General features: G+C 46.5%; 1 protein-coding gene across 3 annotated transcripts in view; it reads left to right on the top strand.

The window, feature by feature from the left end:
- Positions 1–13,362, top strand: part of NFRKB (nuclear factor related to kappaB binding protein) — a 32,821-nt gene extending 19,459 nt beyond the window's left edge. For 2 of the 3 annotated variants that reach the window (XM_015116109.3, XM_015116106.3), the window contains 11 exons: positions 266–440; positions 1,688–1,794; positions 2,238–2,361; positions 2,572–2,651; positions 2,822–3,042; positions 3,140–3,410; positions 4,061–4,273; positions 6,884–7,651; positions 11,171–11,277; positions 12,061–12,196; positions 12,313–13,362. In XM_015116109.3, coding sequence (XP_014971595.3) covers positions 266–440; positions 1,688–1,794; positions 2,238–2,361; positions 2,572–2,651; positions 2,822–3,042; positions 3,140–3,410; positions 4,061–4,273; positions 6,884–7,651; positions 11,171–11,277; positions 12,061–12,196; positions 12,313–12,438 — 2,328 coding nt within the window. In that variant the 3' untranslated portion in view covers positions 12,439–13,362. Of the gene's footprint in view, positions 1–265; positions 441–1,687; positions 1,795–2,237; positions 2,362–2,571; positions 2,652–2,821; positions 3,043–3,139; positions 3,411–4,060; positions 4,274–6,883; positions 7,652–11,170; positions 11,278–12,060 lie in introns of all 3 variants that reach the window. The other variant, XM_077964677.1, reaches the window with a different exon arrangement.
- The last annotated feature ends 577 nt before the right edge of the window (positions 13,363–13,939 follow it).

Raw genomic sequence — 13,939 nt, 5'->3', positions numbered from 1 at the left:
ACTGTGGGGAAGGGGAGTAAGAAATACTTGCATGATCTCATCTTCCAGGTAGCAAAGTGCCTTTATATTACCTCCTTGTCCCTCTGCTCAGTGACTGGCTCTGAGAGCCGTCCTGTTTCCACTGTGGTTGGCTGAGCATTCCTACTAGAATCACTTGTTCCTTCCTGTTTTAATTGTTCCATGTGGATCTGCTTATATTGTAAGAAAGCCCGAGAGAGAACCCCACTAATTCTGACCAGGAGCCTTGTCCCTTGTCTCTTGGTAGGAGCGTTACCGGTATAGCCAACCCCATAAGGCGTTCACCTTTCGCATGCACGGCTTTGAGTCTGTGGTGGGGCCAGTGAAGGGCGTGTTTGACAAGGAGACCTCGCTCAACAAGGCTCGGGAGCACTCCCTGCTGCGCTCCGACCGGCCTGCCTACGTTACCATTCTGTCTCTCGGTAGGTGGCACATGCTGCTTATCAGAGATCCCTTTCTTCACCGTGCAGCTTTTCTCTTATCAACTCTGAACTCTGTCCTCTCCACACCCCTCCAGCCAGGGTAGACTTTGAGAACAAGGCATAGTTTTTTGAAGTGTTGGAGTTTGGGAGCTGAAGGGGACATCCTCAGCTCCCAGTCTTCTCCTCAAGTCTGGGCTTACGTTTACGTTCAGTTAGGAGTTGCTCCCAGACCAGCTAATAGGTTAAATATAGGAATTTGCTTCCTCCAGGCTGTACTTCATTTAACAGTGAGGATTCTTACCTTTTTGAATGCCAGGAATCTCTTTGGCAATCTGGTGGAACTTGTGGACCCCTTCTCAGAATTATGCTTTTAAATGCATAAAATAAAATACAGTTACAAAAGAGACCATTTGTTTTGAAATAGTTATCAAAATGTTAAAACAAGTTTATGGTGCCAAAATATGTGTTGTTACTATGATGTTATATGACAAGATCTAGCATGAGGTCTGACATTTCTTGAAATTTCCAAGTAGTGATGAGTATAAATGATATTCTTAGCTATCTGCAGTAGCTGTAATATATGAAAATGTTTGATTTCCATTACACCATCACAGCACTGCCAGTATATCGTTTGTTCCCTTTGTTCATAATTGAAGGAAGTGTTTAATTTCAGTTAAAAATGTAATTTTGCTTCCCACCTGAGTTCACAGGCCCTCTGAATTCTTAAGGTGTTACCTAAAAGTAACTCTTAAAATGTATAGGGGCTGGATGTGGTGGCTCATGTGTGTAATCCCAGCACTTTGGGAGGCCAAGGCATGCGGATCACCTGAGTTCAGGAGTTCAAGACCAGCCTGGTCAATGTGGTGAAACCCTGTCTCTACTGAAAATACAAAAATTAGCTGGACATGGTGGTGCACGGCTGTAATCCCAGCTACTCGAGAGGCTGAGGCAGGAGAATTGCCTGAACCTGGGAGGTGGAGGTTGCAGTGATGTATCATGCCCTTGCACCTCAGCCTGGGCAACAAGAGCGAAACTGTGTCTCAAAAAAAAAAAAAAAAGACAAGTGTGTAGGGAACGCCAGTGGTTGAGCTGCCTGCTGCTGGAGGGCAGAGTGCACCTAATCTGGCGTCAGGGAAGGTAGAGGAGCAGGAGCCCCAGGGAGCGTTGCCCACCACGGCAGGTAGGGGAGCTTGTACCTCTGTAGGAATCCTGCCTGACTTGTGGACTGTGCTTTCTCATGTCATCAGTTCGGGACGCTGCGGCTCGACTGCCTAATGGAGAAGGCACACGGGCAGAAATCTGTGAACTGCTTAAGGACTCCCAGTTCCTTGCACCAGATGTCACCAGCACTCAGGTAGGATGGAGAAGAGATTACTTCTGCTTTGTTCCAGAATGGATTTAAGAAAACTTACTAAGAAATATAAAATACAACAAATTTTTAAACAACTGAACGAAGTGAAAAACGTGTCTTGAAAAATGCGTAGTGATCAAAACCCTTACTGTTAGTGAAACACAAATTTGGCTCTAGGCTTTCTTTTAGTTTATGGTAAAGGACAGGCTGGTCACTTACTTCACAGTATCCTTACAGTAAAAATAGATCAATATCTCAGTAGTCTTACAGCATTTATTGTCTCGCCAAACGATTTGGTGAACTATTGGAAATATGCAGCTAGGCTGAGATAGAATCTGTATCAGCTGTGATTTAGATACAATGACATGTTTTTTTTCCCTGGAGTCCAAATAACTTCTGTTATCTGAACTTGACTTGTTTCTTATTTCCCTTTGTCTGATTTGTAGGTAAATACAGTAGTGAGTGGTGCACTGGATCGGCTACATTATGAGAAAGATCCTTGTGTGAAATACGACATTGGACGAAAGCTGTGGATCTACCTGCATCGTGACCGGAGTGAAGAAGAGTTTGGTGCGTGAGGCCTCTGGGCATGGTGTCCAGCCCGACTGGGGATACTTTCTGACTTTCTGCCCCAATTCCATTATTCTTTTCATTGGTGTAGGTGGGGCAAGATGGTAGAGGCAGGATTCAGTCCATCAGCAAGGTGTTGGTTTTTAACAAAGCCCGTCTTTAGTTCGCTAAGGTTAAACTCTGGCTGAAGCTTGCCCCTCTTGTTCACAGAGCGGATTCACCAAGCACAAGCAGCTGCAGCTAAAGCCAGAAAAGCCCTTCAGCAAAAACCCAAGCCCCCATCCAAGGTGGTAAGTGACCTCAGGAGAGTGTCTGCCTTACGGATTCTGGGATGGAGGCAACTAAGAGTAGCTGCTTGGCTTTTACTTAGTGTGGGGCATCAGGAGCTGTAGGGGCATCCCTGCCTTTAGGGGGATCTTCACGACACCTGCAGGTGAGTTTTCTTTGTCTTCTGTTCTAGAAGTCCAGTAGCAAGGAGAGCTCCATAAAGGTCCTTAGCAGTGGCCCTTCTGAGCAGAGCCAGATGAGCCTCAGTGACTCCAGTATGCCACCCACTCCAGTCACACCTGTAACCCCCACCACACCAGCATTGCCTGCCATTCCCATCTCCCCTCCACCTGTATCGGCGGTGAACAAAAGCGGCCCTACCACAGTCTCAGAACCAGCTAAGTCTAGCTCAGGGTAAGTTCTTCCTTTTCTTCAGCTTTTTCGTTCTAGAGGCCTTTTGTATGCATGTCCCAAGTTTTTGTTTTTTGTCTTTCCCTGATGTTCTTCATAGTGTTCTTCTGGTGTCTTCACCAACAATGCCACATCTGGGAACAATGCTTTCCCCAGCTTCCAGCCAGACTACACCCAGTTCTCAGGCTGCTGCCCGGGTCGTGAGCCACTCTGGCTCTGCCGGACTGTCCCAGGTGCGAGTGGTGGCCCAGCCTAGCCTTCCTGCTATTCCCCAGCAGTCGGCAGGGCCAGCACAGACGCTGCCACAGATGCCAGCAGGACCGCAGATCCGGGTTCCAGCCACTGCCACACAGACCAAAGTAGTGCCTCAGGTAAAGAGGGAAGCTGTGGTCACTGGGAAGCAGGGATGCAGACCCAGAGGTGGGCTGATGAGTCAGATGGGCAGAGTCTGGGTGAGGACCTGGGGGAGCCATAGATTATTGCTACTGGTGATGACATTCATCAGAATAAGCCACTTAATGTTCAAAGCTGTGTAAGCATTGTTAGATAGTGTGTTTATGTGTTGAGAATCAGATCTTCAGAGGAGTCTGGTGGTTTCCCCAGAACCCTAACATCAGGATCTTGGTAGAGGTGGATTGTAAATTCGGACCTTGTGAGTCTACATCTCAGGCTCCTTCTGCGGTGCCTCTAGTCTTAGCTATGCCATGAACTAGTTGTGTGAGTTTAGAGAAGATTTATATCCTCTTTGTCTCAGTTTCCTTTGCTCTAAAAGGGGTAAAATAGTATTTGTCCTCTGTGTAGGAATAAAATGAGATGTTAAATGTAAAATTCTGAAAATTAAGATGTACACAAATAAGACAGTTACAGTGTCCATTTTAGAGAGTGATGTGCCTTAAGCACTGTGGGGTTAGAAGCTCTTTGAGAGGAGTGCTTCCTGGATGCGGTGAGGGAGACTCTTGCTTAGAATGCTGGTCTGCATCTTAGAGTCTAATTAAGCTCTCGGCCTCATGCCCTGAACTAGACAGTAATGGCCACTGTGCCAGTCAAAGCGCAGACTACGGCAGCCACTGTGCAGCGGCCTGGACCTGGACAGACAGGGCTCACGGTGACAAGTCTCCCTGCCACAGCCAGCCCTGTGAGTAAGCCAGCCACGAGTTCTCCTGGGACCTCTGCTCCCAGTGCATCTACGGCAGCTGTCATTCAAAACGTCACGGGACAGAACATCATCAAGCAGGTAGGTGGGGCTCTTTCAGGGGGATCTCAATCCTTCATCCTGGAGCAGGGACCACTGGAGCTGGAGGTTCTTGGCCAGACTGCATGCACATGGGAAGAAGATTTGTCAGCTTTGACTCTCAGCTTATAGATACTTAGGTGTGAGTTCCCACCAAAGGCAGTGCAGCCTTTATAGATGCTGAAGAGGTTTCTTCTGTTTCATTCCATTTAATTCAGCATTTAATAGTGGAGTTTCTGGATTTAGAGTCGACTCTCCATGAATTCATTTAGTTAAATTCCCATGGCCATATTTTATTGGCTTCTCAGTTTACCACTTGTAAAAGTAGAATTTGCTTCTGCTTTCTTGGTTGTGAATATAAAAGAATAATCATCGAACTTCAAAGAATCGTTAAGCAGTATAGCAACTAATACTGATAGGAGTGCCTCCTGTGTGCCTGCACTGCGTTAAGCATTTTTTGCTTGTTAAATAGTCTAATCTTCTTAGCTCTATGGGGTAGGCACTCTTATTATTTACAGATGAGGAAATGGAACCACATAATAATAAAGTAATTTTTTTTTTGTTCAACAAACATTAAGTCAGACACTGTCCTAAGTATTGGGGATTTAATAGTACATTAAACAGACTAAGTCCCTGCCCTCGCGGAACTCGTGTTCTGATAGAGCTAAGAGACAAGTACCTCAGTGTGAGATAGTAATAAATGCTATGCAGGTCGGTAGACAGGTTCAGGTGGAGAGCAGTAGCGTGTTATTTTAGCTGGAGTGATTGGAGAAGGCCTCTCTGGGAAGATGACATTTGAAAGAGGTGAAACAAAGAGCATGCCATGAAGCGATGATTGGGAGATAAAACATTCTAGGCCCAGGAATGGCGAGTGCAGATGTTTTGTGTCAGGAATATGATTGAGGAACGAGAGGAAAATCATTGTGGCTGGAGCATAGGGAGCAAGTGTGAGGGTGTTAGAAGATAAGGATGGGAGAGGTTGTCAGCGGTTAGATTATGTGGGACTTTAAAATTAATTTGAATGTGAGGGGAAACCACTGGAAGATGGTGAGCAAGGGTGACTTGATCTGGTTTGCATTTAATGAAACATCCAGCTGCTGGGTAGAAGGAACAGTGGGGGACAAGAATGGAAATGGGGAACCCCTGTAGGAGGCAGTAGCAGTCGTCCAGGTGAGAAGCAAGGCTGCTGTAGATAGGAGTGACTGTTCATCAGAGGTGGAGGGGAGTAGTGGGGTCTGGATGTGGTTGAAGGGAGAGCCAGTGCAGTTTGCTGGTGGCTTGAGTAGGGGTCTGAGAGGAGGAAGGTGAGAATTACCCCATCCATGGCTTTGGCTTGGGTGCTTGGATCGATGGTGGCATCATTTATTGAAGCAGGAGAAAATTGAGTTGTGGAGACGGCAAGAGAGAGAAAAGTGTAGTTGGGAAGGTGTGAGATGTAGTGGCAGCGTGAGATGAGACTCGGTGGATCAGGATAATGCATGGGCTTCACTGGTCCAGTGGATTGGTGGCTTTGGGGAATGGGTTCAAAAGAGAAGGTAAGGTGAGGAAGTGGAGACAGTATGATCGGCCTCTGTACCTGTGGGTTCCACATCCTCAGATTCAGCTAACCATGGATTATTTGGAAAAAACTCCAATAAAAAATAATAATACAGTAAAAAATAATACAGATTAAAAAACCAATACAGTATACAACCTATTTACACAGGATTTACAATGTATTAGATATTATAGGTAATCTAGAGATGATTTTACCTACACGGGAGGATGTTTGTTGGTTTTATGGAGATAGTGCATTTTGTGTAAGGGACTTGAGCTTCCGTGGATGTTAGTATCTGCCTGGGGGCGTCCTGGAACCAGTCTCTCGCACATACCGAGGGGTGACTCTAGGTAGTTTTTAGAGGAGTTTTGCTTCTGAAGAGAGCAGAGTACTGGAGTTGAGTGTGGAGTGGAGTAGGTGGAGGGAGGTGTAGAGTTAGCCAGGATTGGTTGTTTTTTAGGATGGGAGGTATTACAGCATGTTTGCATTCTGATGGCCATGGTCCAGTAGAAGGGAGAAGATCGATCACGCCACAGAGAGAGGAAGTCCCTGAGTAAGGCTAAAAGGCTTGCATCTGTTACACATGAGGGACTTGGCCTTAGGAGGTGGGAAGCCAGGCTCTGGTACACCTGTAGTCCCAGCTACTCAGGAGACTGAGGCAGGAGGAACATTTAAGCCCAGGAGTTCGAGGCTGCAGTAAGCTCTGATTGTACCACTGCATTCCAGCCTAGTGACATAGCAAGACCCCGTCTCAAAAAGTCCTTTTCTAGGTTATAGATGTGTACAGAGATACTGATCAGTAAAATAATAGATCTTGGATTTACCTTTATATATTCTAATTCCTCCCTCCCCCACCACAGTGGGGAGGGATAGCTAAAACAAAGTATTAATTTTTGAAGCTGGGTGAAAGGTTATAAGGGTTTGTTATACTGTTCTCTACTTCTGTGAATGTTTGCAAAATAAAAAGTTTAAAAAAATACAAAACATCTACCCATGAAACGGAAGTTTGTCTAGTTGTGTTTTGTAAACAGTTTACTAGTGTGAATCCCTTGTAAGTGCTGCTTCTCCCCTTCCAGGTGGCAATCACTGGGCAGCTTGGTGTGAAGCCCCAAACAGGCAACAGCATTCCACTCACAGCCACTAACTTCCGCATCCAGGGTAAGGATGTACTGCGTCTGCCACCCTCTTCCATCACCACAGATGCCAAGGGCCAGACGGTTCTGCGAATCACTCCGGACATGATGGCCACGCTGGCCAAGTCCCAGGTTACCACAGTCAAATTGACCCAGGACCTCTTCGGGACAGGAGGCAACACTACAGGCAAAGGCATCTCTGCCACCTTACACGTCACTTCCAATCCAGTCCATGCCGCTGATAGCCCTGCCAAGGCCAGTTCAGCCAGTGCCCCTTCGTCCACTCCAACAGGTACCACTGTGGTCAAAGTGACTCCTGACCTCAAGCCAACAGAAGCCTCAAGTTCAGCTTTTCGTTTGATGCCAGCTCTTGGCGTGAGTGTGGCTGACCAGAAGGGAAAAAGCACAGTGGCCTCTTCAGAAGCAAAACCAGCTGCCACGATCCGCATCGTGCAGGGACTGGGAGTGATGCCTCCCAAAGCAGGCCAGACCATCACCGTTGCAACCCACGCCAAGCAGGGGGCCTCGGTGGCCGGTGGGTCTGGAACTGTCCATACTTCAGCTGTGTCCTTGCCCAGTATGAATGCTGCCGTGTCCAAGACTGTGGCTGTGGCTTCTGGGACTGCAAGCACCCCCATCAGCATTGGCACAGGAGCCCCCACCGTGCGCCAGGTCCCCGTCAGCACCGCGGTTGTGTCCACGCCCCAGGCTGTGAGTAACTAGGGTGAAGCTTAGGCCTTCTTTTTAGAAAACTACTTAAGGTTCAACTGCCCATTGTGCGAGAGACTCCCTAAAAACTAGGAAACTTCTTTTTAGGAGTGGAAATTAGAGGCCCTAAATATCACCTCATTTACCCCAGAGAGATTTGTTTACTGATAGACTTTTGTTTTCCTTTGAAACACAATTTATCAAAGTGTGGTACATGCATACATTCTTTTCAAATAGTAAAGAACAGTGCAGATGAAATAAAACCTGACCATGTTCCAGTTCTCCCTTCATGAAGATTAATTGCTGTTGGTAGTTCAGCATTTATCCTTCTAGTGCTTTTCCTGAGCATTTTCATACATGTACACGTAGTTTAAAAAACACCCATGAGAGACTTTATATATTCTGTGATTGGCTTTATTTATTTTATTTATTTATTTATTTATTTATTTATTTATTTATTTTTGAGACGGAGTTTCACTGTTATTGCCCAGCCTGGAGTGCATTGGTGCGATCTCAGCTCATTGCAGCCTCTGCCTCCCGGGTTCAAGCGATTGTCCTGCCTCAGCCTCCCGAGTAGCTGGGATTACAGGCATGTGCCACCACACCCGGCTTATTTTGGAATTTTAGTAGAGACAGGGTTTCTCCATGCTGGTTGCGAACATCCCGACCTCAGATGATCCGCCCACCTTGGCCTCCCAAAGTGCTGGGGATTACAGGCGTGAGTCACTGCCCCTGCCTGCCTTCTTTATTTTTTGTAAATGTCTTGATGATCATTCTAGGCCGTACACAGATATTGACTGGGGTCTTTTTAATGGTATAGCAACCAGTAGAAGGGGCTCTGCTAAAGGATGCGTTTCCACTATTAACCAGGCAGTGGCGAATGTTTCTGGGCTTATGTGTGAACGTTTCTGAAGCAGAGAGTGCTAGCGCCAGCCTTGGGGGTGCACACGTGGAGAGTTGAGATACTCCAGCGGCACTGCCTGAAAAGCCACATCCACGTGTGCCCCATCAGCAAGCCTCCTGTGCTGATACCACGTCTTTTTAACCTCATGTACATGTCTTACTGGTGAAAAGGGGGTTCTTTTTTGATTTCATATCCCTGATGTGAGTGAAGTTGAGTATCCATTCATTTGGAGGTTGGCATGCGCTCCCTGGGGAGTAAATCTTTGCCACTTTTCTTTTGCGGTATTTGGCATTTTCATATTGTTTGAGGTGGCTTTTTATAACATCCTGAAGATACGGAATCTGTGGATGTGAATTCTTCATATGCATAGAAAATATTTTTTCCAGCCTGTCATCTTTTAACCTTATAGATGGAGTCTGTAGCTCTACGGAGCTTTGTAATTGTATCTAATTAGATTTGTCAGCATTTCCTTTAATGGCTGGTAGGTTTTGTGTCTGTGTCTTCCTTACCCCAGGGTTATAAAATGTTAACCTTTATTTTCATAAAATACTTTTGAGTTTAAAAAAAAAAAAGTAGAATTGTTAATGCATTTGAAATATATTTTTGTGAATAGGATGAAGTTGAAATCTCATTTCCCAGTTTTCAAATTTGCCAAACTAATCAGCTGTTTCCCCCACTAGCTTGAAAGGCTACAGTTATCATAAACCAAATCCTCATATCCACACAGGTGTCTGTGGATGCATGTGTGTTTACTCTTTAGCCTCTAGGTAAGGAGCATTGTTCAGAAGAGAGGTGTGTGTGGACAGTATAAAATACAGTTTCACTTTACTGAGCAAGCTATGTAGGGAAACCGTCATTAATTGGGATAAAAGCCAGAGCAATGAAGAAGGATGTAAACATAAGTCAAATGAACACCCAAAACAGAAAACCCTAACATAGTGTGGTTAAAAAAGAAATAGTTGGTCAGGCGCAGTGTCTCACACCTGTCATTCCAGCACTTTGGGAGGCCGAGGCAGGCGGATCACCTGAGGTCAGGAGTTCGAGACCAGCCTGGCCAACATGGTGAAACCCCGTCTCTACCAGAAATGCAAAAATTAACCGGGTGTAGTGATGGGTGCCAGTAATCCCAGCTACTCAGGAGGCTGAGGCAGGAGAATTGTTTGAACCCGGGAGGTGGAAGTTGCAGTGAGCCAAGATCGCACCATTGCACTCCAGCCTGGGTGGCAGAGCGAGACTCCCTCTCTCTCTCTCTCTCTCTCTCTCTCACACACACACACACACACACACACACACACACACACAAAAGTAGTTACTTAGGTTTCCACATCGTAAAAGTTGAAATAAGGAAGCGGGGAAACTGCACTCACTTGATCTACTTTTGTTTCTGTCGAATCCCTCTAACATAGAAAGGTTGTATCAAGTGTCATCTGTCCTGTTACAATCAACCTGGGTAGGTGCAACTGGAGAGCATTTGGTGGGGCGGGAAGTACTGATGGTGCTTTTTCCCACTGTCTAGTCAGCTTTTTAGGTAGTTCCTGAAGGGATCATTCTAGGTGATGTACTGGTCTGAGATGTTTTAAGCAACAAAGGCATTTTGAGGAAGAAAATAAAACCATAAGTAAATGTATCTGGAGGTACCATCTCAAGGAATTCTGTTGCCTGTTGCCCTCTGCATGCTTTTTTAACAGGCTCCAGGCTGTGGGTGAACCCCATGGAGATAGGTGCAGGGACCTGCGGTGCAGTTTTGCAGCTGAGTGCCCGTCTCCTTAGAGTTAGCCTGCCTCTGTGGAATGCTGATGCCCTCTCCCAGCATCCTGTCAGGCAGCCCTCTTCAATTTTTTAAAACTCAGATTTAATTTACATAAGATTTTATTGCATATAAATTTTATTACCAGTCAAGCATTAAAACCAAGGCACTCTGAAAACAGGTGACGCAGTGACCTGTCTTAACCATCTAAGTCCCAAAGACTCTAGGCCTTCTCAGTTTCTAAAAAAAAATTCTTTTTTGGCTTTATTAGCTTGGGAGTTGGACTTTTCACTTGATTGAGTTTATTATTAGTGTCCCCTAGCTAATCTCTCTTATCTCCGGGAGAAATGGCAAGCACCAGAGAGCATGGCCTTTCCCTAATCTAGCACTTCCTGCTGTTTGTTCGTCACCAGTGGCCCTGCGCTCCAGTGAGTAGCTGTGTGCTTTAGGTATTAACTCTTGAGGTCCCCTGTCCTTCCTCGAATTTATTTCACCAAATAGTGATTGTGTGCCCAGCACTGTGCCATGTCCTCCAAGGAACTCAGAATCTTGGACTGTGCTAAAGCGAGGACACACCTGCCTTTGTGATTCAGATACAGGTTTTATCCCGTTGAAAGCAGATAGATAGGGTTGCTGCTGCTTTTGGTAGCATGAAAGAGGATGATAAAAGATCAGATTTCACCTGACTATGGTATAAGTAGTTTCGTTAGGGTTTCCTGGGCCCAAACCTTAGGAGCCTTGAGACCCTGCTGGGTTCTGGGGACTCACAGCATCTGTAGTGCTTGCTCCTCAGTTCCTGATGCCCTGGAGGTGACACTTGCTGGTTTTCCTTACCTCCTGTCTTAAAAACCTGACTGCCTTTTCTTTCTAGGGGAAGTTGCCTACACGGATCACAGTTCCCCTGTCTGTGATCAGCCAGCCAATGAAGGGCAAGAGTGTGGTCACAGCCCCCATCATCAAAGGCAACCTTGGAGCCAAGTAAGTACTATGTCATTGTGAAGGAACCAGTTTCGGGGTGGAGGTGGCAGGCAGGGCTTACCAGTCCTTGTCACCAAATGGCAAAGTGGCTGCTCTTTCTGGGTCCCTCCTTTGACACCTCTCCTTTATTGTGTTCATCGACGGTATTTATTGAGCACCTAGTATTGTTTTAGGTGCCGTGATTAAAACAGATGAAAATCCTTGCTGTTCTCCAAGCATACATTGTAAAGTAGAGAAGTAATAATAAAGCAGCATGCGTGGTGATACATACTGGAGAGAAAAGGGTGTGGGGAGTGCTAGGATGGGGCTCAGCTAGATGTGAGGACCACCTGTGGCCCTCGCTTTGACATTTGAGCTCTGAACCGAAGCAGTTCAGGGAATGAGGGCCACCTGTGGCCTTGATTTAAACAGGGATAAAGGGCACATTGAAATCAGTCCGGCAGTCTCAGGGCAGCTTATGAGATGTGGCTATTGGGGGAGGGTTTCTTGCGGACATGCATACCTCTCTGGGGCCCTGTCCACTATTCCTGCTGGTCAGGGCCAGGAGCCAAGGGCCATTTTATCCAGAGCACTAGGGGCTTCTGGGATTACTGTCTTCTCCTGCTATGGGAAGTGGAAAAGCTAGAAGAAAGGTGGTCTCAGCAATTGGGTTCCATTTCAATCTGAAATGCTGGGATTTTCATTGGCACAGACCTCCCTGTTGTCCTTCAATGCATGGCCTAAATCTGGGCCAGAGAATACCCGCCGATATTGTTATACCTCACCCCTGCTTTCCCTCCACAGCCTCAGTGGGTTGGGCCGCAACATCATCCTCACAACTATGCCAGCGGGCACTAAGCTTATTGCTGGCAATAAGCCTGTTAGTTTCCTCACTGCTCAGCAGTTGCAGCAGCTTCAGCAGCAAGGTCAGGCCACACAGGTAAGGCTCAGGGCAAATTCTTCACCATTATCGGGCTCCTCTCTGACTCCACTGCTGTTCTTAACTGGTGAGCCCACTTGCAGTCCATTGACCTGACCTTCTCTCTTTGCAAACAGGTGCGCATCCAGACTGTCCCTGCATCCCATCTCCAACAGGGAACAGCTTCTGGCTCCTCCAAAGCAGTCTCCACTGTTGTTGTGACTACAGCTCCATCTCCTAAACAGGCACCTGAGCAACAATGATTATGAGAGAGGATGGCTTCCATGAAACACCATGCCTGGTCTGTCCTGGCTGAGAAGGGAGCAGGGAGGTTGCATCATTCTTTTAAGCTTGCCTGTTCAAGGCAGCCAAGCTGGGGGTGATGGCAACAGTGGCCTGGATTCTGCTGCCACGTGCCATAGTGGAGCACCCTGAGAAAGGGTCACTCCAGGGTTCCAGGGTCTGCTGTCTACCAATCGAGGATAATATTCTGTTGGAATTGCAGGAGGTACCAGTCATGTCCTACAAGCCAGAGTTCTGAGAGTAAGACCCCCAGGGAAGGATTACCAGTCGCAGAGTGCACAGTGAATAAGCTGGTTCTCCATGAAGATTGTATTTTTTGGCTTCTGGTCTTCTCCATGACTAGTGGTCTGGATAGGAGTTTGTGTCCAGAAAATTTTATGTAATTTATTTTTTTAAAGAACCTGTTGTACATCTTTATCAAATACAAACTTGGGCTTTAGTTGCCCTCTCCACCAAACTGACTTATTCTTTTGACTAGAATAAGAAAATGGCAAGAATCTTAGTAAGGTGGTAGCCAACTTGGTAACTGCATAGTAATCAAGAGGCTTTAAGATGGGAAGACACCGTAGGCAGCGGGGTAGAGTGGCTCCCCTGAAATGGGATTCTCTTGGCACTGCCTGTTAAAGATAGGGGTGTTGGGATCTTGATTGTGGCCCCCTCAGCTTCACCTGCCCGCTTCATCCTTCTTGGCAAGCCTGTTCACATGGACGTACAGAGTCAGTGGACAGAGAGGAGGGGAGTGACAGCAGAGGTGCTGCTTTTGCAGCACAAAGTTTGTTGTAGTTCAGATAGTACACATTCTGCTCTGCTCCAGAGCAAGAGTTGCAAACCAGGTTCTTGGGGCCGGCCATTTGTTTTTGTAAATAAAGTTTTATTGGAACACAGCCCAGACCCATTTGTGTTTGTATTATCTGTGGCTGCTTTCAGATTCGAAGGCAAAATTGAGTAGTTGACATAGAGACTGTGTGGCCCTGAAGCCTAAACTATTTCCTATATGGCCTTTTAAGAAATTTTTTTTTTTTTTTTTTTTTTTTGTGGCTGGGCTCGATGGCTCACACCTGTAATCCCAGCACTTTGGGAGGTCGAGGCGGGCAGATCACAATGTCAGGAGATCGAGACCATCCTGACCAGCATGGTGAAACCCTGTCTCTACTAAATTACAAAAAATTAGCCGGTCGTGGTGGTGTGCGCATGCAGTTCTAGCTACTCAGGAGGCTGAGGCAGGGGAATTGCTTGACCCTGGGAGGCGGAGGTTGCAGTGTGCCGAGATCATGCCACTGCACTCCAGCCTGTGAGACTCTGTCTCAAAAAAAAAAAAAAAAAAAAAAAAGTTTTTTGAGCCTTGCTCCAGAGTAGAGACGGCGGAGGACAGGGGGGTGCAAGGAACAGGGATCTGCCTGCCTGGCACTGCCAGCCCCAAAAGAAGCCAGTCTAGATTTGCAGGTCATTTAATCCTGGCTA

This window comes from Macaca mulatta, chromosome 14 (assembly GCF_049350105.2).
Source record: "Macaca mulatta isolate MMU2019108-1 chromosome 14, T2T-MMU8v2.0, whole genome shotgun sequence".
NCBI lineage: Eukaryota > Metazoa > Chordata > Mammalia > Primates > Cercopithecidae > Macaca > Macaca mulatta.
This window is presented reverse-complemented; position numbering and strand designations above follow the sequence as displayed.